The 24386-nt window shown below is 37.4% G+C and overlaps 1 protein-coding gene across 4 annotated transcripts in view; it reads right to left on the bottom strand.

Annotated features, from left to right (window-relative positions):
* The window catches only part of Rbm27 (RNA binding motif protein 27), a 62592-nt gene that overhangs the window by 12469 nt on the left and 25737 nt on the right, over positions 1–24386 (bottom strand). For 2 of the 4 annotated variants that reach the window (NM_001372344.1, XM_087593091.1), the window contains exons 7-15: positions 23980–24273; positions 20064–20198; positions 12432–12596; positions 8712–8861; positions 6784–6928; positions 5942–6095; positions 4636–4932; positions 2763–2906; positions 1026–1145 (exon numbers count right to left, since the gene is read on the bottom strand). In NM_001372344.1, coding sequence (NP_001359273.1) covers positions 1026–1145; positions 2763–2906; positions 4636–4932; positions 5942–6095; positions 6784–6928; positions 8712–8861; positions 12432–12596; positions 20064–20198; positions 23980–24273 — 1604 coding nt within the window. The remainder of the gene's footprint in view (positions 1–1025; positions 1146–2762; positions 2907–4635; positions 4933–5941; positions 6096–6783; positions 6929–8711; positions 8862–12431; positions 12597–20063; positions 20199–23979; positions 24274–24386) is intronic. The other 2 variants (XM_087593092.1, NM_001108429.2) reach the window with 1 other exon arrangement.

The raw sequence follows: 24386 nt of genomic DNA, 5'->3' as shown, positions 1-24386 counted from the left end.
CAGCTAGGGTATGAGATGAGGCTAGAACATCTCTATGAGCTCAGAACTCAAACAACTGAAGCAAAAAGAGGTGAACTGGAAGTCAGCCAGGGCTATACAAGGAGAATCTGTGTAAAAGGAAACAAAAAAAAACCCTTAAAATCAGAAATTAAACCTTTCAATATATTTTCCCAACAATTCCAGTAAACTGTGTGATTTATAGCTAGCTATTCTTTGCACCTTTACAGAAAAGCAGCCTGCTCTGACTTTCCAGTATGACAGGCCGAACCCTTATTCCTGAAGCTTCAAGTTTTAAAATATGAGTACAGCTCATATTTGGAATAATCAGGATTCAAAAATTTGCCTTGGACATTTTGTTCCTACCTTGCTGGAATTAAACCTCTCTATGGAGACAGCACATATAAATATGTGTTTTTACTTAAAATCCCTATATAAACAGCTTAAATCTAAAATGATTTATAATGTTTATAATGACTCATAAACATGTTATAGGTATGTGAAACATTATCTGACTATAAAAAAGGAATTAGAAAATACTCTGCTGGGGGTGTGGCTCGGTGGTAAAATACTTATCCAGCATGCGCCAGGCCCTGGGGCTCCATTCCCAGCAACATCCCACCCACCCCAAGAAGAAAAGAAAATTGTCTGCTTTTCTTCCTTGAACGAAAAAAAAAAAAATGTGGTGGTGTATGCCTTTAATCCCAGAGGCCAGTCTGATCTACACAGACAAATACTGTCTCAAACCTAACCTAACCTAAAAGAAATATATAAAAATATTAGTGGTTATAGTTCAGTGATATGTGTTTAGTGTACTTAAGGCCCTCTCGGCTTAAACCTCAGAACCAAAACCTATTTATTAATGTACTTAATGTAACTATTCGCGGTAACTGGAGTGTGTTTTTGGAGTTGTTCACCATTTTTCAGGTGTATTGAATGGAGAAAGCATAGCTGTTGTACAGCTCTGCAGCAACAGGGGTGTAAAGGTTAGCATAGGTGCTGAAGAACTTATCAGGGGAAACTGTTACCTGTTTCTTCTTAAGCACTTCTTGAACATCATGAGATTTAGACCCTGAACAAAGTTTTGAAGGTGCCTTTAAGTTCGAGGAACTGTAAATTGTTTTTGGATGGCCTGGAGTAGAAAAAACCTAAAGAAAAATTACAAAAACAAAAACAAAGAACATGTAAGTATGATTAAATTAAATCTTAAAAATGTTTAAAATCATTTTTAGAATAACTACTTCTACTAGAGACGGAAGATTGTTTGGGGGCAGGAGTGGAGTGTGGGGGGTTGAGACCGTTTCTGTGTAATCCTGGCTGTCCTGATTTGTAGGATCAACTGGCCTTGAACTCAGAGAGGTCCACCTGCCTTTGCTGGTACTAAAGGCATGTACTACACCAAAACCATCTAATTTTTTTTCTTTCATTCAAGGAAGAAAAGCAGTTTTCTTTCTCTTCTTCAGGTGGGTGGGATGAGGCTAGGGAAGGAACCCCAGGGCCTGGAGCATGCTGGATAAGTTTTGCAGTTTACTATGATCTAAAACCCACTTTATGGTACACAGAAAAAGTACCTTCCTTTGTAAAGTTAAACACACTTTACTGTGTAGATGGAGATACTACATTTTAGGAAATCAGTTTCTGACAGGCGTTTGGGGATTTTTATAATTACAAAGAACTTACAATTACTTGTAACTTATACATATGTATTTTACACTTTAAACAGTTTATCTTTGTTGCAGATTCTTAGAAAAACTGTTATATGTGCATATAATTTTGTTATATTACCGAACCCTGCCAAATTTAATTTCGTGAGAGTTGAATCACTTAGCATTTCCATCAGCATTTAAGTCTCAAGTCCACTTGGAATTTATCCTGGTTTATGATGTAATTTTTTTTTTTAAAAATTGTAATTTTATCATATGACTACTCACTTATACTGATATCAAGAAAATTACTTTGGATCTGATACTAGTTAGTTGATATAATAAATCCCTTTTGCAATGAAGTCTACTTTTTGTTCTGTTTCAATGGTCTGCTAAATCATGTGCTGCCATTAAACTGTCTTAGTCACAGAGACCTTATAGATTTTTGAACTATCCTTTCTCCAAGTCCCTCTTTGTCATGATAACTACACATGCTGTATAGATATATTCCTAAAGCAAGCAACATGTCGGCACTTGGTTTTAAACAGACTTTCACTGCTTTAGTCTCAAGATTTTATTTTTAATTTTAATTACTTATTTTTAATTAGATGTGAATATACTTATGTCATAAGCATGTGTGCTCACTGCCCATAGAGATCCTTGAGACTTGAAGTTATATTACAGGCAACTGTCAGCTGCTAGGTGTGGGTGCTGGGAACCAAACTCAGGTCACCTTTAAGATCCAACTCCCTAGACTTACTAGGTTCTTAACTATACCTAAAAGGGAAAATGAAAGCCAGATGTGGTGGTACATGTCTTTAATAACAGCACGAAAGAGGCTGAAGCAGCAGAATCATGAAAAAAAATCAGGGCGGGAGGTATGGACTAATAAGGACATCTACCTATTAATATACAGTTAAAAGCTAAAATTCTCTGATTCTTAGACAGCTCTAAGTAAAAGAAAATTAAACAGCAAAATTCTGAGTTATAGAAATTAGGGACATACACTTAGATTAATTGTCATGCTTGCCCTGTTGAGAAAAAGACTACAAATCCTAATAGTAATGAATTTCTGTGCATATTTAATGGCTTAAATAAACATGGCAGTCACGGACTGCATACCGGGCAATCGTCCCCAGAAGAACCACCAGTCTGATTTAGCAAGTGAGATGTGTCACTCTGGTTAGTAGTTGCATGTCCAAGACGGTGTTTAACAGGTACTTTGTTAAGAACATAGGCACCAGAGGTCTGTGGTTTGCCCATCATCTACAAATACAAAATAAATATCTATGTGATATAAGTTTAAAAATACACACGAGAATGATACAAATTTAACATAAAGGTTATAACTGAAATGAGAAAATGCTTCAATTACCTGTAAAACTGTATTCTTTAAGGCACTATGAATATATAGATGGTTGTATTACCCATATTGTTTTAGATGTCTAATACATGTCATAACAGCTAGGAGGAGCTCAGTAATATAGCCAGTGCTAAATGTGAACAAGTCCCTGGTTCAGTCCTGAGCCCCCAAAATACATGTTTTACAGTAAAGCACACACTCTCTCTCTTCACAATAGCTTTTACAAATCTCTCTAGTATACCATGTTTTGAAGATAGGTTTTAAGCTTAGTATAAAGAGCAGTGAAATGAGAGTCGAGCTTGCTGCATTCTTTCATCAATCATCCAACATCTGACAAGTATTCACACTTAAATCCAAAGATAGAACAGAGTACAAACAAAAATGTCTGACTTAGATACTAATGAGCAGGAGTGATGAACAGAACTCAGATGACATGCATGCACACACTCTTCAGTGTTTTGAGATAGGAATGTGCTATGCAGCACAGGCTGGCCTCAAACAGATTACTGCCTCAGTGCTCTGCTTGCTTGTTTTTCACTTTTTCATCAGAACATATTTACCCTAAAGATGGTAACATCGAGGTGGAAATTACTGTTATTGTCAATATCTGGGTATCTCTAATGCACAGTGGCTAGATCTTTCCTTCTTTTACTTTTTCATTGAAATGTTTTAAGAAATATGTGATTGTTTTAAGAGTCAAGGACAAAAAATATACAAGAATCAAAACCCTTGTCCAAACACAATAATGCAACTGTATGTCCAGTACTTATGAGGCAAGGAGAGATGATCCTATGATGGTCAATCTTAAGCTTCAAACTGAAAATTCCTCTCAAAAACACAAAACAGAATCTTAGTTCCTTGGAGGTTCCACTTCAGTTTTTAAAGGAGTAAAATTGTCTGCATGGGAAATGGCAGGACAAATGGATAGATATAAAGGTGACTAATTCTAATATAGAGCAAAGTAGTTCAGGATTCAGAATTTAGGGGTAGAAGATGCGTAACACTAGGATTTTGAAAGCTCATCATCTAGAGACTGTCGTATGGGTGAAGCTAAACAGGTTAGAACTAGGTTAATCACCCTGCTGTAGACTAGCTCTCTCAGCTTTAGGGCACTGCAAAGCTTTTTGAAGCAGATCCCTGGGCCTTTTCCACAAAAATTGATTCAGAAGATGGGAGGAGGGGGAGTAAAAAGCTAAGTTTGAGAGCCAGGGTTTCAGTCCCCACAGCTATATAAAAGCCATACATTCAGGGAAGCCACCTGTAATCCAAGTACCTAAGAGGAAGAATCAGAGGCTAAGGTAAACTGGCTAGCTAGATTGGGAGAATTGGCAAGCTCAGGATTCAGTGAGTCCCCGCCTTAGTAAATACAGTGGAGAATCAACAAAGACACACAATGTCAATTTTAGCTTATATCCACCCATCCATGCCCATACCAAATAATTAAATTAAATTAAATTAAAAATGGGTAAGGTCTAAGAATCTGTACTTCTTTAATAATCAGGTCTCAGGAGACCAGATGATACTGGTTCATACATCAAACTATAAACAACCCTAATGTGGAAGGTGTCAAGGCTGTGAGCTGGAAAATAACAGCTGAGAAATGACACTAGGGTTTTAGTTAGCAAATATTACCTTTTGGATGCCTCCGTGGACTGAAGAGGGGGAAGACTGGGTTACCATCACCTGCTGCGGATGAAGATGCTGTGGTAGGTTGTGGTGCTGCTGTGAAAGGTGACTCAGGGTATGTTGCTGCTGCAGGAGAATCTGTGCTGAGGACTGGAGTGCTGGTTGCTCATTGTTCTCTCTGTGCCATAGGACTCGAATGAACCGATTGTTCAAAACAGCTTCTGTGCTAGAAATGGCTTTCCTGGCCTCCTCATTGGTAAGGTACTGGATGAGTGCTGCTTCTGGATCACCTTTAAAAGCAACCTTTAAAGAAAATAAAGGCAGTAACTTAAACTATGAATTAAATTATGTGCCTCCAAATTTGTATGTTAAAATGCTAGCCCTCAATGGAGAACAGGATTAGGGAAAAATTCAGTTTACATGGGATATTCCAAATTGTGGCCTTAATGTTTTTAGTTAAGGTGGCCTTATGAGAAGATGAAGAGGTCTCCATACCACCCTTTCACCCTCTTTGCCATATGAAGACAGTGAGAAACCAGGTGAGAAACCAAGCTAAGAAGGCATCCCTAGTTCAAGTAGCAGTAGATGCCTTTGGAGTTGGAGTTACAGGCAGCTGTGACCTACGCAATCAATGTGGACGCTGCGATCCTAGCTCAAGTCCTCTGGAAAAGCAGTTCACTCTTACTTGCCAAACTGTCTCTTCTACAATAATTCCTACTGTTTGTTTATTCAGCCTATGGTATTCAACATAAATGCCTGAGAAACTGTTCTACCTATGTATAATAATAAACCATCCAGTTCTTTTTTTCTAAATGCCATAAAGAATAATGACAGAAAACATTTAAGAGAAAAGGACATGAATTTAAACTAACGTACAGTCAGTTAAATCCTCACTTGTAACTACAAATTCATAAATTCAAACTTCTATACAAGTAGACATCAAAAAAATTATGTTATCACTACAATTGATTTGATGCTGGATAATTTACCATAAATCTCAGTTTCTTAGATAACATTAATAAAGACTGGAAAGTCATTTGTTTAGACAAAGACCTATGAACAACAACAAAAATAACAAGAACCTACCTGGTATTTTCAAGAAAAGATTACAGAAAAAGAATCAAATGAATTCTCAAGAACAAATTCAACTAAAAAATTTCATGATACACACATGCACACTTGGATATCTAATCGAGTTTACAACTCTTTGCAAAGTTGGAATCACCATTGCCTCTAATCAAGGTGAACTGCTAGGAATACTTTCCAAAACTCACAGCACACATGCATTCTGTCACAGATTGAATTAAATTACCTGGATATTAACTATGGTTCCAAATTTGCTGAAGTGTTCATTGAGCTTGGTAATGTTGTTCAATTCCTGGGGAATTTTTTTCACTTCTAATTTGGTGTTTGTGTACTGATTCTTCCTTAAGAAGCCTGGTTTACTCTGATTGTTGTTCCCTTGTCTGAAACAAGCATTGAGGAATCTTGGTTAATTCTCCCATCCTATAGCTAGCTAAGAGATGCTACCATCAGCAAGGAAAGTAACGTTTAGGCACTCTTCAAAAATTACAGAACTTTATTATATCCCTCATTACAATATAGAGAGGGAGGGGAAAACAGAATGAAGTATTTTGAAGAGAACTTGTCCAACTGATACTAAAGCATGTTAGAGCCACACAGGTGCCAGGCTACCTTTAAAACAAATAGAGCAATGTTTTTTAACCACATATTTGTCATTTTTAAGCATGCATTTTTCAACTTCTGCAAAGGTACCAATGTTTTCTTCCTAGTCACTCCTGGTATGTCAATGATGTTTAATATTGGGTGAGGAGTAGGTACAATTTACAAATATTATGAATATCCTGTTACTTTTTAATTTCTAGGATATTCTAAAGATGCCTCTTGGAACCCTAACTCTAAAAAGCATACTTTAAAAAAATCACTAATTAATGATTTGTTTGTTTGCTTGTTTTTCTGGACAGGTTTTCTCTGTAAGAGCCCTGAATGTCCTTGCTTTGGAGACCAGGCTGGCTTCAAACTCAGAGCCATGGAATTAAAGGCACGCATCACCACACTTTGCAAAAACGTTATTAACCAAATGAAACAACACAAGCATTGATTATATATTTCTAATAAACAAAACCATCTTACTTTCCCAGCCAAGGCTTCTTTGTAAGGGGCCCTTCCAAACCACTAATAGCTCTCTTTCGGCTCTCTGGTTCCAGAACTACTCTGGTGATGTTGCTATTAATTGAAACAGGAACTGGTGGTTCAGTCTGGATGACAATATTAGCAGCTGTTGGAAACAAAAATTCCCATTAATGAATTTTGAGGAAAGATCAAATAATTGGAATATTTAATCTAAAGCTAAAAGGTCCTATGAACAACACTCACCTACTACCATTTCCTATGTTTGTTTTGTTTAAAGGCAGATCACTGACTTTCTGCCTCAGTTTGCCAAGGGCTGGGATTAGAGGCCTGCACAACCATGTCTCGCTTACCATTTCCTTCTTAGAAATGCTTATCAGCAAGGAAAGCCACAAATGACTATTCTTTACACTCAAAAAATTAAGTAAAATTAAAACTTAAAACCTCAAAGACAATTCAATGTGACAGTTAACTCAAGCAGACCATCATCGAATGCAAGAAAGTTATTGGAGAGAGTAGTCTGAGGAGCAAGGCCATATATATACACACACACACACACACACACACACACACACACACACACACACACACCATAAATTTACTTATTTTTACAATATAAATATATAACAATTACTGTTTTCAACAAGGGATTAAGCAATACAACTACAATTATTATCTGCCTCCATTCATAGTCCAACAAAATATTCACCACATAAAGGTTTTCTTTTGTTTGTTTGTTTTTCAAGACATAGTTTCTCTGTAGAGCCCCTGCTGTCTTCTAATTATGTAGACCAGGCTGGCCTTGAACTAAAAGATCTATCTTCTGATGCCTGAGTGCTGAAGTTAAATGTATGTGGCACCACCAGCAGCTAGTGATTTTCTTATATGCAATATTACATTATTTTGTTTTCCTTTTTTTTTTTTTTTTAAATCAGATCTCATTCTATAGCCCAGCCTGGCCTGGATCTCAATCAGTCCTCTGCCTCAGTCTCCTGAACATTGACTCGAATTATAGTGAGGCACCATGCCTAGCTATGTGTTTGTATAGGATCATATTTTACTCTAATGTATTTGCAAGGAAACTGAACTCACATTAGAGATATATGCTTGTGTTTTATCTTGGCTTGATTTTTGGGGGGATTGGGGAACAACTTGAGACAAGACCTGACTATGTATCCCTGGTTGGCCTGTAACTTACTATGTAAACTAGGCTAGCGTCAGAGATCTGTCTCTGTCTCCCAAGTGCTGGAATTAAAGGCATGGTTAATGGATCCATCCCCACCCCCTTTTTATTAAGGTTTGTCTTAGAAACTTTGAAATAGATCCTGATGTAATTTTTACTGATTTTTGTTTGTTTGTTTGTTTTCTGTTTTTAGACAGGGTATCATGTGGCCCAGGCTGGCTTTGAACCTGCTATATAAAGATAATCTTCAACCCCTGATCCTCCTGCTGCCACACAGATTTAAAAAAGAAATTGCCACTGGGCCTGAGTATATAGCTGTAATCTTAAAGAGTAAATTGATAAAATGCTAATTTACTTGTAGTGCTTAGGCTTGAACCATTATTGGTTTGAGACTACAGCCCTCAAAATGCACAATATTCCTTTGATCAATTCTTTGAGGGAAAGGAACCAATCATTTCACCTTGTATCTGAACTCTATTACTGTGCTCAGCACACAACTAAAATGGTCTGAAGTCCTACCAAAACAAAAAACTGAAAATATTATTTTCTGTATCTATAATAAATATATTCTTTAACTATACCATTAAAATTTAGAAGCAAAGTCATTAAAAGACTTTGAGATGATTACCCAGTATGTTTTAAAAGTATAAGTAGTCTGATTTCCTCAAGAGAGCTCGGAAACACAAAAATATTAACTATAACATTAAATTACTATGTCACATTTATCATCAGAAAAGAGCATTCTCACCTCTTGGATTTGCATCCATATCTCCAGATGTGAGGCCAATCAGGTTGGGACGCTGTGTCTGTGCTCTTGAAAAGAACTGTCTGTACTGAGATCTACCAGAACTGGTGATACTAGGTGCTTCAGGATTATAACCATCTGGTTCATATGTATCTGAAAAACAAAACAAACAAACAAAAAAAACCCAACACTTAGAAAATCAGTGAGTGCTCAAACTATTCCCTATAAATAAAGAGCAGTTCAAATCATGTGTTCTTCAAAAAACTTAATTCCATCAATGCATATACACCTCTTTGTGAGTTATGTCAAACATTCCTTTAGGAGTGAGGAAGCAAACAGTGCTACTGTCATGAACATAGAGCCATCCAATTCAACCCACTCAGTCTTGTTTACCCTGTATATTAACCACATACTTCAATCTTCAATAACCATACATATTTTTATCACCGATTTTTGTTTACACGAACAAGTTTACTCAAAGATTGTTGAGTTGTGTCTTAGTAATCTAGGTATTTCTATAATCAATAAATTAATTTTTTAAGCCAAAGAAAGATAGCTGGCTTCCTATCCAAAGCGTATTTCAAATAAGAGCCAGGTAAGTTAAAATTTCACATTTATAATTATTTTAAAACCACCCTTTTACTTTTATCACATTTCTTATACTTTTTTCTAAAACAAAAAGTCATTTTTAAAATTCTAACCCTATGTAATTATTTTACTAGTGTAAAAACCGATTCTGAAATTACAGACTCAAATGGCACATATCTTCTCTCTAAATCAAATCATAGCAAGGTAGACTGAAGACATTGGCTTTCATAGTTACAATTCATGTGTTTCTTTTTATTCTTAATGAAAAATGTGTTTAATGATTCATAAAACGTTCAAACTACCAGATTAGGTTCAAGTACATCTTTATTAAAGGCTATCACTTCTATGATTCAGAGTATAAGCTCACAAATGATCCACTTGCTGGAGAGAGAGTTCAGTGGTTAAGAGGACACACTGTTCTTGTAAAAGATCCAAGTTGTTTCTCAGCACTCTTGTCAATTGGTTCACAACCACTTGTAACTCCAGCTCCAAAGGATTCATTACCCTCCTCTGAATGGGATGGGCACGTGTACTCAGATGCATAAAACCATATACAGACATACGCACACACACACAATTAAAAATCAATAAAATAAGCCAGGTGTGGGGGTACATGCCTTTAATATCAGCACTTGGGAGGTAGAGGCAAGTGAATCTTTATGGGTTTGAAGCCAGTCTGATCTACAAGGTTAGTCCCAGGCTAGCTAAAGCAATATACTGAGACTCTGTCTCAAATAAAATAAAGTAAATCTTCAAAACAAACAACCCCCCTCAGAAACTTCCTAAATTCTCAAAGCATTTTTTTCTCTGCCTCACCTTCTAAATAAGCTAAATAAGGAAGTCTTTGGTGCAGCTTATCATTCCCAACCCTCTTAGATTAAATCTTGCCCTGAACACTGTTATTTCCCAACTTCAGGTTCCGTGAGCATATTCTCTCCCTGCAAACACACCAACTCTTAAGTTTAGAACAATTAAACGCCACTGAGGGGCAACCAATTGAGACATCTAGTATCAGTACTAACACTGCTGGTCAGGGTTCCTTCTTGTCCACATTTCTTTCCTTTCACTTTTGAAAATAGCTTGTGGTGTAGTACAGACAAGCATCAATAGATTGAAAATGATTTCCTACAATAAAATAATAAATTATTTTGAAAAATTAGTCACTAGGGTGATCTGTGCTCTCTCCTTAGAATGGCTAAGGAAAGTTAATAAATTACTATCACAATGATATTCCTATTACAAGACCTACGTTCACTCTCAAGGCTTATTATATTCAGCCTCAAAGCTTCCTGGTGGTAACCTAATAAAACCAAAATCTATTTCAGTATGCTATCTAAGCAGTTAGTTACTCTGCCAGAGTATTCTTTGGCTTATACTCAATCTCTTCAGTTCTTGCTCTACATCCTTCCTTATAACTTTTTGTCTTCCACATGCAGAAGACAGAGTCAATGCTCAGTGTTTTCCTCAATCTGTCAGTATCTTATTTCCTGAGATAAAGTCTCTCATTGGATGTTCAGCTATAATGGCTGGTCAGTGAACCCCAGAAGTTCTCTCAACTAAATCTCACACCAGAATGATAGGTGTGTACCCCTATGCCCAGCTTTTTATAAAGGTGCTGGGGTTTCAAATTTAGTTCCTCACAATTTGAAGCAAGCATTATATTCAATGACCTATATACCCTTAATTTTTGTTTGTTTAAGTCAACTCTTATTACTGAGAGAAACATGCTTTAATGAAGTATAACTTAAAAGGAAATCCTATTTATTAGATTGAAGTATGTTAAATGTCTGAGCAATACATTTTGAAGATGATAGGTAAAATAACAAATTCCATAGATTCCACAGTTATGCTGTCCTGGCTAGTTTTATATCAACTTGATTCAAGCTAAAGTTATCTGAAAAGAAACCTCAATTGAGAAAAATACCTCTATAAGAAGCAGCTATAAGAAATTTTCTTAATTAGTGATTGATGGGGGTTGGGGAGCCCATTATGGGTGGTGCCATCCATGGGCAGATGATTCTATAAGGAAGAAGGCTGAGCAAGCCATCATGAGCAGCCAATAAGCAGTCCCCCTCCACGACCTCGTCATCAGCTCCTGCTCCAGATCCTTGTCCTATTTGAGTTCCTGTCCTGACTTCCTTTAATGATAAACTGTAGTGTGGAAGCATAAGCCAAATTAAACCCTCTCCTCCCTAAGAGTCTTTGGTCATAGTGTTTCCTCACAGCAATAGTAACCCTGACTAAGATAGAGGCCCACTCAAAGAACTAACAAAATAAACCCTACCTCAACCTTTAAGCACATCAACAAAGTACGGTCACAGTTTTCAATTACTGCTTAGTGGTAGCAGAAACTTCCCACAGCTGAGGCTACAGAAAGGTTCGAAATCCACACAACCAAATGACCTTGTTCTATGACCTCTGGGAACACAGAACCCAAATAAATGTAGATTCTACAATAAGGTCAGGCATAGTAGCAAACACCTGAAAACCTAGCACTCAGATTCCAAGTTCAAGACTAACCTGGACAATGTTGTGACCCTTGTTTGTTTTTAAAGGGCCCTTTAGTTAGTTATGAACTGAAATCCAAAAGACAAGCGAGACAAACATCTTTTAAAAAGAGACTATCAAAACACCAACAAAACATATCACAGATCTTCAAAATATATGTCAATAGGGTGAAATAATTTTCAACAACCCTACATTCATTATGAGCAATCTCTCCGTACAACAGGGAGTAGAAAAACTATGTTTATCCACCACCAACAAGAAACCAGATGTTTGGCTTTATTTCAAAGAAAAATTACCCTAGTTTTTCTTGAAATATACAAGTAATTAACTAGAAAATGCTCAAATAAGTACCATCTTCTATCTACCTGATTAGAAACTACATCAAGGAAGATGTGACTGTTACCAAGGCACTGAATGTAAACATACAGGACAACAGAGATGACAGACACACACAGAGGACCTAATCATCAACAACCACAAGGGACAAACCAAGAAACAGAGAAACAGAAAATAACTCTACCTAAGATCTTTATAGGAACTTTGAGTGCCAGGTCATCTGTCAGGTTGACCAGTTTAAGGTATAAAAGATCAGTGAGGAGGAGGATGGCCATCTGAAGCAAAGCTTACCTGGGACCAGAGGGGTGGGGCTGGAGACTGAGGTATGATACCCAATGGAGGATCCCATGAGGTTTCGAGGTGGCACCAAACGAGCTGCCAACAGAGGAGGCGGTGTCCCCAACTGAAGTCGCTCAGATGCAGCAGCACCATGTTCACGAGAATACATGGGCTGTCCTATAGAGGAAAGAATAGGAGGGCAGCTGGGATTGAGAGTCAATGCTTCTCTGAGGCAATGGTGTACTTCCTGAGGATGTGAGCCAAGAACAGAAAAATTACAACAAAAGGAACAGTAGTAGAGAAAGCCATTATTGAAGATTCTAACTCAAGAAAGCGCAGACATGCAACAAGTTAGGATGCATCAAGGCACAAAGAAACTAACACTGCATTATCTGCCCTGCAGATCCTTTCTCCTGTCTCTTCTATCTGTGTCTCTGCTTGAGAGGGTTTTGTCCAAGCTTGCTTGCCTCAATGTCACTGTAGAGGTGAGGCTAACATTGAAATCCTGATTCTATTACCTCCATGGCTCAAGTTCTGAGATTGTAGGTATGCAATACCACACTTGGCTTTCTGCTTTTTTGAATCTTAAGTGGAGTAAATATATGCTAATTTTATCTAAAGCTGAGCAATGAACCAACTGAGTTAGAGAAAGGTACCCTGAGCTACTGTTCATATAGAATCTAGTAGTCAATGAGCTATACAGATTGTTATGCATGTATCCCTCTAATCACAAGTGAAATGTCAAGTCTGCACAAAATATACTCCTGTATCTAAAAGCAGGAAAAAAATGCAAAACAAATTATCATACCCACAGCCTCACAAAGAATAAGAAATGTTCACTAGAAGAAAATTAAAAGGTGGTGGGAATTTGTTATCACCATAGAGAGGGCAATAACAAAGGAAAAAATTGAAGAAAATGCAAACAGACCAATACTGAATACAGGAAATGACTGTGGATATTAGAAGCCATGTTCTAAAATAGATTACATTTATAGACACAAACAACATGCACATGCACACACACACCACACACTTGAAAAGAGACAAAGTATCACAGACCAAAACCTTCCTTTGGTTTTTATTTATTACCATTTCCTAACAATGACATACAAAACATAAATTTATTATAAGGTTTAGTCAATATTTTATATAACAAGGCCAAACATTCACTACAACATAAGATCTAGTAAAGCTAGAAGATTTTAGTATGTGACTAAATGCCTTTTAATTTCAAAATCCCTTTAGATTTTCAACATGAACTGATAAGGCAGGCCACAAAGTAATCACTTGGTTTCACAGTAGTAAGAAGAAATAAGACTAAAATCTCTCATCTTCTTTGTCCACATGCATGAAGAAAAGGAGATGAAAAAGTTCACTGCAAAGCAGATGACACAACAACATCAATCCTTTCAAAATGTGTTTTAAAAGATTTAGTCAATCACTATATTGCAACGACAATTTAAAATAACCTCAAACATTAGAAAATAATAGTTCAATCATGACCTACTACAGAGAATTTTCACTGAAGAAAAAACAAACAAACCAAGAAGCTTAATGCTCAAGAGAAAAACCAAAAGAAACATGCCATCTGTGTGATGGCTTTAAATATATGATCCAGCACAAATCTGACTGGTTATGTAATCAGTAAGTAGTCTATAGACTTAAGGACAAGCTTGTGCAATATCAGTTTTTAAAACCACAGACAGCATGTGATTCATTGATTCAAACATTAAAAAGAGTGGCTAAAGCTGATGCATGCCTGGTGCCTGTAGACCAAAAGAGATCACTGCACACTCCAGACCTGGACAGTTGTGAGCTGTTCTGTAGGTGCTCAAAGTGTATCATTGCTCTTAACCTCTGAGCCATCTCTCCAGCCCCCCAAATTTCCCAACACACTAAAAATATACATAAAGATCTTTACTTTATTTGAACAAACCAAGTTACGCTATTTGGAAATTACCAATTATATTATTTATAAAAGAAAACTTGAACAATCTTAAGGGTCCAATTTATCTGTCTCAAAGACAGTATTTAAAGTGGAAACTAAGGAAACTACATTAAAATCAACTAAATAAAAAGATATTAAAAAAACTATGACTAAAATACTCTATTATACTTTCCAATGTTTTTTTATGTGTATGTTTTATGTTTATGTATTCCTGTGACGGTACATATGTTCCTTCAAGGAAGGATTCATATGTACAAATGTGGGCATGCGTGCCACTGTATGTGTTGAGGTACGGTCAGAGGACAATCTTGGGTGTCTTCGCTTTTTACCTTGTTTCACAAGTTTCATGCTATATTTACCAGTTGGTCCTCAAGATCCCAGAGAATCTGCTTCTCTTCTCACTGTAGAAGCACTCAGATTCCCAACATGAGCTACCATGTCTGATTTTACCTGTTCTGGAAACCTGAATTCCAGTTTTCACACTTGTACAGCAAGTCTGTTATCCATTCGAGACACCTCCCCACAAGTCTCCAATTTTCAAATATTTTTTACACATATGATTCCCACTCTAGGCTACTGTAATGATGATTCAATACCAGAACTTATTACATTTATTTCTGTGTGAGTGTGTGTGTGTGTGTGTGTGTGTGTGTTTGTGTGCGCGCGCGCCCGTGCGCACGTGCAAGCACGTGTGTGTACACATGCAAATGTAGGGAATCCAGAGGACAACTTATATTGGCTTTCTCTTTCCCCCTTATGGGTCTTGAGAATCATACTTAGGTCACCAGGTTTAGAGGCAAGCACCTTACCTTTACCCACTAAGCCATCGGACCAGGCCCCGAAATTGTGTTTTAAATGCTAAAATGGCTAGCAGATCCTATACTCTAGGACTTTAATTTTTTTCTATAAACTGTGAAATGTGCTATATGTACATGCTCATGTGGGCATATGCATATGAAGACAAAAAGCTGACATCAACATCCTCCTATATTGCTTTTCTTTCTACTTTTTAATTCTTCATTGTAAAAATTGAGACAGGACCTCATGTATGTCTGGCTGGCCTCAAATGTACTATGTAAATGAGGATGGCCCTGAATTACTAATTCTCCTGCCTTCCCTTCAGAGTACAGAAAAGACAGGTATATGCTACCACCTCTGGATTTAAGTGACACTGAGCACTGAACCCAGGGCTTCATGCATAGTAGACAAGCATTCTACCAACTGAGCTACATTATTTTTGAGGCAGGGACTTTCACTGAACCTATAAGGAGCTCCAGGAATACAAATGTCTGCTTCCCTGCAGCACTAGAGCTACAGCACTCGCTACTACACCTGACCTTTACTTGTTACTGTGGATCTAAACCCAGATCCTCATGCTTGCAATGTAAGCACTTTACTAAGCCATCTTCCCTGCTCCTCTCTGTATATTTTAGAACCAAATTGTATGCTTTTAACTATGGAAGAAAATCCACAAAGCTGTCTGAATGACATAATTGTGACTTGTCCAGTATTAATATTCTATTTGCCAACAAATAAATTCTCTTTGTAAACACTGACACAGCATCTAAGATTATAAAATAGTAAAACATAAGTACCAATGAGAAATTAACACTTTGTATTGATCTGAAAGTAAAAATGGTAATTATTAAAAGCGCTGTTTTTATTCTAAGACTCTATCTATCTATCTATCTATCTATCTATCTATCTATCTATCTATCTGGCTTAATTTTAAAGATTTATTTATTTTATGTATATGAGTACACTGTAGCTGTCTTCAGACACACCAGAAGAGGGCATCAGATCCCATTACAGATGGTTGTGAGCCACCATGTAGTTGCTGGGAATTGAACTCAGGACCTCTGCAAGAGCAGTCCGTGCTCTTAACCACTGAGCCATCTCTCCAGCCCTTAAAAATGTATCTTTAAAATTAAAAAAGATACTAGATATTTTCCTATGTAGTCTTTTGTTCTGAAAAAGTAAGAAGCTGAGAATTATATTTGTTCCCTAATATTCTTAGGTCTGTTACAAATCTCTCTGGAAAACATTACACTCTTTCTTTTAAAGATATGAGAGAAAGGCCACCAGAGATCAGTTAACTTACACATCTTAGCTCCATAGCATCTAACCGCAATGCCTGGCACATGATTAACACCTGAACAAGTATTTTCTGAATTAATGAATATTGAGCTAAGTCACTGAGATTACTGGCAACTGTCAAATTTTTTAAAATCAACACCAGCCGGGTATGGTAGTACAGACCTTTAATTCCAGCAGGCAAGAGGCAGGGGCAGATGGGATCTCTGTTAGTTCGAGGCTAGTGTAGTTTACAACAGTGAATGCCAGAATAGCCAGGCATATGCAGAAAAACTCTGTCTCAAAACTTAATAATAATAATAATAATAATAATAATAATAATAATAATAATAATAAATAATTAGCACTAAGCAGAGTATTTATAGAGTATGTCACAATATTTAATTTGGTATTAAAAAAAGTGGATAACTGCCAGTTTCTTTAAAAAAGGAGAATTTTTACTATGACAACACTAAATGTAACAATATAAAAATATGCCATTTGCTTTATACTGCAATAAATCCCAGTTTATATATTTATAAGTACAAAAGACATTTTAAACTGTTGACGCACAGAAATAGTGAGTTAACTGCCCTGTGGTCACTACTAAAAAGGGTAACAGGAACCTTCATATACTGAGTTTATTATAGTATCTTCATTTTTTTTATATATTTGATATTTCTCATAAGTAAAAACAATGACAGCAACAATAAAACAAACTGCTCTATGAAAAGATACTAATCAGAAGACCATGAGACAGCAGAAAATGTCAAATTTCTGATTTATATTCATAAAAGGCAAAAAAAAAAAATCAAACAGACCTATATTTAAATATATATATCATTATGTAACAAATGCTTATAGGACATGAATGTTTCTCAAGTTCTTAGATTTGAACCTTGACCCAGTAAAGAAAGTATTCATGTAGCTGTAAAGAAGAAAATGCTTTTTCTTGAGTCACACATCAAGAGCATGTTAGACACTGTGCATGTTAGAAACAATGAAAAAGAGATTAGCAAAGAAGACCTAAATCATAAGAGCAAGAGTCAGAAACCTAAGAGAAGAGTCTCTGATGATTCAGAAGGAAACAGTACCTCACCACTGAAGAGTTTGCATGACAAAAGTCTGAAGAATATTGACTTAACACTAAGTGCTATACCTTGGCAGAGGTGCTTAAACAAACATAGTGGTGTCAAATGATCCAAATGAGCTGTGAGTCAAACATGAGTAAGAGGAGAGGTTCTGGTGGAAAAATAGTGAAGGAGAAATGTCAAAGGAAATGGGTTTTGATGAACTGGATTTTTTAAAAAGCAAAAGCAAGGTTGGAGCTTGCCTTGTGTGCTAGGTAGGGCCTGGTGTTCAAGTACACATAGATCATTAAGGGGGGAGGGAGGTGTGTGTCAGTCACATGATGATGTCCACATGAGTAATTGGCTCTTGTACCCATCAACAAAGACAAGGGTAGAAGGCATTAATTTAAGAATTTTAAGAATAGACTTTATTAGGCTAGAGAGATGGCTCAATGGTTAAGAACACAAACTGCTCTTCTGAAGGTCCTGGTTCAATTCCCAGCAACCACATGGTGGCTCACAACCATCTGTAATGTGATCTGATGCCCTCTTCTGGTGTATCTGAGGACACAGTGTATACTCATATACTAAATAAATAAATCTTTAAAAAAACAAAAGAAGAAAAAATAGAATAGGCTTTATTTTCGGAGGTTGAAATCTGACAAGAAAATAGTAACTACATAGAATATAACGAATCCTTTCAGGTTAGCAGATGACAAAGACATATTAGATGCCTTACACAAATATATAAATTCATTTTCTCTTCAGAAGGATCATAATGAAGTAACATTACTCTCACTCAGAAAAAGAAACCAAGGTACATACAGAAGTTAAGTCACTTGGCCTGGATATGAGAGAGAGAGAGAGAGAGAGAGAGAGAGAGAGAGAGAGAGAGAGAGAGAGAGATGAAGAATCAGGATCTTAAACACTTCACTTGGCTGCCACTTTGTGACATGAACGAGATAAGGAAATGTTTCAGAGGTAAAGCAAATTTATAAGCACAGATACATAAGAAATGAACATACCATCATTTCTGTAGACAAAGAATTCACTATCTAACACTGTAAAACAATCACTCTTTTGATTGTTTTGGTTTTTTGAGACAGTAGCTTAAGTTGCCCAAGGCAGCCTCATATTTGCTATGTGGCTGAGACTGTCCCAAGTACTGGGATTTACAGGAGTATGCCATCATTACTGGCTTAATTGACCTGTGAAAAATATTTCTGAAAAATAATTTATATGTGTGTGTGTGTGTGTGTGTGTGTGTGTGTGTGTGTGTATACATATATCAATAAATATCCCAAGTTAGATAATGGTTACATATGCCTTTAATCCCAGCACTCGGGTACCACAGGAAAAAAGATCTCTGAGTTTGAGGACAGCCTGGTCTACAGAGCAAGTTCCAGGACAGAGAGAAACCCTATGTCAAAAAAAAAAAAAAAAAAAAAGTAAAACCACTAGACACTTGATATATAAATCAAAAAAGTTACAAATCAAAAGAACCACTTTAAAATTAAACATGTTAAAAATGTGTTAAAACTTACTATAATTTATGTTTCCTATCTTCACTTGAACACACAGTTAACCACTCGACATATTTTACCTGACTCTTGTACACTTGTTAGAAATCAGACCATCTGTGTTAGGAGGTCCCTTTAGCAGCAGCTCTCAATGCTGTGACTGCAGCAGTCACTAAGAATGACCATGTGCTATCATTCTACAGTAACAGAGGACTCATGGCTTCTCTCCACTCCAGCACACAAAATTGAAATACAGCCATATAACATGGTTCCTTTGTAAGTCTGAATACAATTGTACAGTTATACATTCCATAAGAACAACTCACATACAGTGCCACATTGCATGTCTGAAGATCAGATGACAACTAGCAAAGAGTCATTTCTCTCCTTCCACCATGTGAGACTCAGAGATCAAACTCAAGTTCTGAGCTTTGGTGGCAATTGTCATCTTGACAACCCATCAAAACCACCTTTGGGGGCTAGAGAGATGGCTCAGCGGTTAAGAGCACTGACTGCTCTTCCAGCGGTCCTGAGTTCAATTCCCAGCAACCACATGGTGGCTCACAACCATCTGTAATGAGATCTGATGCCCTCTTTGGGTGTGTCTGAGGATAGCTACATAAATTTTAAAAAACAAAACAAAACAAAACCACCTTTTGGAATGGTCTGTCTATTAATTCCTAGATTGCCCTGGACATCACATTGAGACCAGGCAGAAATGACACTATAGATCCTGCAGCCCAAAATGCAAAACTCTAGCCTTAGACCAGAATTACACAACTGGACTGGAAGCTACTCTCACACATCCTGGAATTGTACACCAACCAGGCTGAACTGCCATCCTTTGCAGACTACATCCCTGGGAGCTAAAAGACTCTTCATCAGAACATAGGAAAACACACCCTGTGTCCCGTCTCACAATCGCAGGTGACACTCCACTTACTGTGTAGCCCATCTGCCCTGTGTATGAAAAACTGATTTTTTTAATTAAAATAAAAAAAGCTAAGAATTTGTTGAAGTGACGTTTACTTACTTTCTGATACTGTATAAAGGAGGTTCTGGGGTAAAGGAGGAGGTAGTCTTGCTCCCACTGGTGCAAGATTGGGCACTGCACTTGTTCCAGGCTGGTCACGGCTGTTTATTAAGCTTGACTGTGAAATGGGAGGTCCTACAGAATTAAAAAAAAAAAAATCATCAAGTACAGGATTAATTCCTGGTAAGAACATGATACTAATACTAATGTATTCAGACTTAGCAATCTTGATGACACTCCTAATTCTCCAACAGGCAAAGTTCACCACAAGGAAAAAAGTAAGACTGAGTGCCTTTGCAGACATGAGAACAGAGGAAGGGACTTGAAGATCAGTAGCTGACATAAGCATTAAGTAAGTAATGAACAACCTGCAACTGTGAATCATGGCAAGTATCAAAGACAGTGAGGTCAAGCCATGGTGGTTCTGTCATTAGCCCCAGCACTCCAGTAGTAGGGACAGGAAGGTCTCTGTGAGTGCAAGGCCAGTGTGATCTACATAGAAGTTCTAGGCCAGGCAGGGTTAAAGAGAGAGATTCTGTCACCAAAAAATAAAAAACAAACAATAACAGCAAAATGGTGGAGGGCTGTGCTGTAGATGTAGTAATTCAGTTGGTGAAGCGCCTGCCTAGCAGCCACAAAAACTTGATTTGGATCCCATCTCCAGCACATGTCTGTAAGTGCAGTCCTTGGAAAGCAGAGAGAAAACCAGAAGTTCAAGACCCCTTGTCTCTAAATAAATAAATAGGGGACTAAGGGCAGTAAGGATGTTATTCAGGAGTAGTGTTTGCCTGACATTTGCAAGACCCTGAGTTCAACTGCCAGTACTCCACTAACAAATTAAACTTAAAATAGATAAATCAAAGAGAAAAGCTGAAGTAGCATATATTGAAGAAGTGATATGTTAAGAAGAAAATCTCTTAAGCTTCCATTATGTTATTGTTTCCTATCACATTTTAAGGCTTATAAAATCAACTTACATGCAAGCATAGAAGCTTACATGTAAGCAAAAATTGTGCCTGGTGGTGTAGAGGCAGAAGAGGGTATCAGATTCACTGAACTACCATGTGGGTGCTGGGAACTGAACCCAGGTCCTAAGGAAGAGCAACAATTGCTCTTAACTGCTAAACTATCCCTTAACCCCCATCTATCAATATTTAATATTCACAGTTGCTAAGTTAGGAGGGGCTGGAGGTATTGCTCAATGATAAAGTGTTTATCCAGAATACTAGTTAATTTTTGTCAACATTATACTAACTAATCACTTGGGAAGAGGGCACCTTAATTGAGGAATTACCTGTCAAGATCGGTCTGTAGGCAGAAATTTTCTTGATTGTTAACTGAATAGAAGGCCCTAACCCACTTTGGGTAGGTTGTCCTGGGCTATATAAGCAATGTTGCTGAATAAGTCAGTAAGGAGCATTCATTTTTCTCTGCTTCCATTCCTGCCTTGTCTTCCCTCAGCTATGAACTGACTGTAAGCTCTAACCTGAAACAAACTCTTCTTCTGTTCTCCCAAAATTTCAGTTTCAGTCATTGTTTTATCACAGCAACAGAAAGAAAACTAGGACACAAAGTGATACAGAGCCCTGTAAGGTACAACCAACCACCACCACTCCTAAAAGCAAAGCTGAAAAAAAACCTGTTTTCATTAACACCTGTTTATTAAACCCTTATCTGTTATTACCCACCTTTTAAATTTTTAGTGTGTGTGTGTGTGTGTGTGTGTGTGTGTGTGTGTGTGTGTGTGTGTGTGAGCTCACATGCTACACAGAATGCATGTGGAGGTTAGAGGACAAGCTGTGGGAGCTGCTTCTCTTCTTCTGCCATGTGGCTCAAAAGGACCTCACTTAGGTCATCAGGCTGGATGGCAAGCTTTTTGGTCTGCTGAGCCATTATTTCATGTCTCATTTTATGATTGGTGTTTTTATTATTATAACTTGCAGGGAAGTTAGCCATAGTGTGCATATGATGGTCAGAAGATAAACATAGGAAGTCAGTTCTTTCCTACTTCTATGTATTTTTAAGGACAGAACTCAGCTCTCCAGGCTTATACAGTAAGCACCTTGACCTGCTACATCTTGCCAGCCCTTTTGTTACCAACTTTAATGGGATGTATTATAACAGGGAAGCTTAGTAGGGTACACAGATAGGAATGTGCTTAATTATATTCACTTAGAACTGCTTTATATAGTTTAGTTTTGGCAATGGGGAGGGAAATCAGGCCCTCACACATGGTCAAAAACACTACAATACTAAGCTATACCACAGCCCCAAAAGAAATTGCTTTAAGAAAAATAGTACTGAGGATATAGTTCATTGGTTGACAATTTGCCCAGAATGACCTGGGTTCAATCCCCAAAACTGGGAGAAGAAAAAGAACCAGATGATGCAGGCCTATAATCACAGCTACATAGAAGGTTACAGACAGCAAGAGAATCTCAAATTCAAAGCCTGCCTAGACTACAAAGCTAGTTCAAAGCCAGTCTAGACGGCTTAGTGAGATCCTTAGGCAAAACCAATCATAAGGGGCTGAGGGGAAACCTGAGTGAAGAGTGCTGGCCTAGGCATGAATGAAGCCTAAGCTCTATCACTAGAACCAGGAACAAAGAAACGCTACTTCAGTTAAATGGCAATCACTTTTAAAATAATCATTTGTTATTCTTTAATAATGCAATGTCTAGTCCCCAGCTCCAGAAAAAAAGAAAAAAAAATAATGCAATGTCTGTATGTAGGTATTTTCTTACACCTTTGCATACATGTACATGTGAATATTCTGTAAGTTTTTTCAATTGAATTTTAAAAATTTTGTCTTATTCTTGTTCTTGCTATACTCATCACCTTACCTCAACCGTCTGCTCAGCCTCCAGAGTGTTGAATAACAAGAGTGTGTCACCACACCCAGCTAGCAACCATTATACTTCTTAAATAGACTTTTTACTGTGTGTGTGTATGTGTGTGTGTGTGTGTGTGTGTGTGTGTGTGTGTGTGTGTGTGTATGTGTGTGAGGTATAAAGGTACGTACACCCGTGCATATGTGCAGAGGTCGGGGAAGAATGTCAACTGTCCCACTCTATTCCTTGCCACCTTATTCCCTCTAGACTCTCACTGAACCTACATCTAGACTGGCAGGCAACAACCCCAGCAATCCTCCTGTCTCTACCCTATCCCTCAGTGGTGGGATTACAGGTACAGAGTCACGTCTAACTTTTAATTTCCACACTTGGAACCTGAACTTAAGCGTCTCATGCTTACACAGAAAGCACTCTTACTGACTACGCCATCTTCCCAGGCCCTTAAACAGCCATTTTAAAATATTTGTTGCTCTTGATTTGGCTAGATACAATAATGAAATACTTTTTTAAAAAACACAAATAAAAAGTCTTTTTCAGTAAAGAAATCCACAAAGAAATCCACACTGTTAAAATAGCATGGCATTTAGAATTTACTCCCACAAAAACAAATCAACCCAAAAAACTATGAAGAGAAAGTAAAATCAAGTTGGCTTACTAGAATCACTAAGGCCAATTAAAACAAATACTACCCAAGATATTCATCCTTATGTATGTCTGAAAGATTCTATAACAAAAATTTCAAGTGTTATTTCAATATTCTTGATGATATTTTCTTGAAATACTAAGAAAATCCATAAAACTCCCAGCATGTTTCTTCTCTATCATCTTAAAATACTAACAGCTAACAAGGTTTTATCTCCAGGTCAACACAAGTCAGGCTACTACAAGCAAAGGGCACAATGCAGGTACTATAAAGAATGGTAAACAGTAAGAACATCTTAATTATGGGAGTATATTTTAAATTCCATTACTGTTTTTCAAGCATTTTAACAGTTAGCAAAAGGGATGAGGTTCTTCTAAATACAACTCATCAGCAAAACAAGATTCAACCAACACATACTTACTTGGTATGGGAAGCACAACAGAAGGTGGAGGCTGACCATGTCCTTGAGGAACAGGAAGTCTCATACTATGGCCAGGGCCTGGGCCTGGGCCGGGACCAGGGCCAGGGCCAGGACCAGGGCCTGGGCCTGGGCCTGGCATTGGAGGCATTAACATTCCGGGAGGTGGTGGAGGAGGAAGCCCAGGAGGAGGGGGTGGGAAAGGAATCATACTTGGCAGAGCAACTTCATCAACAACTAGAGGATCATTTCCATGATCAAACTGACAAAGGTCACCAAGTACACAAAATCCTCTTTCTGTAAGAATTAAAATTAAAAAAACAAAAACAAAAACCTTATTACGATCTACTTAGAGTTCAAAGAATAAAACAAATTCCAGAAAACTCAACATCCTAATTTACATTGTAGGT

This window comes from Rattus norvegicus, chromosome 18, assembly GCF_021556685.1.
Source record: "Rattus norvegicus strain SHRSP/BbbUtx chromosome 18, alternate assembly SHRSP_T2T, whole genome shotgun sequence".
NCBI classification, from domain to species: domain Eukaryota; kingdom Metazoa; phylum Chordata; class Mammalia; order Rodentia; family Muridae; genus Rattus; species Rattus norvegicus.
Note: the sequence above shows the minus strand (reverse complement) of the source record. Positions and strands in the feature narration are given on the sequence as shown.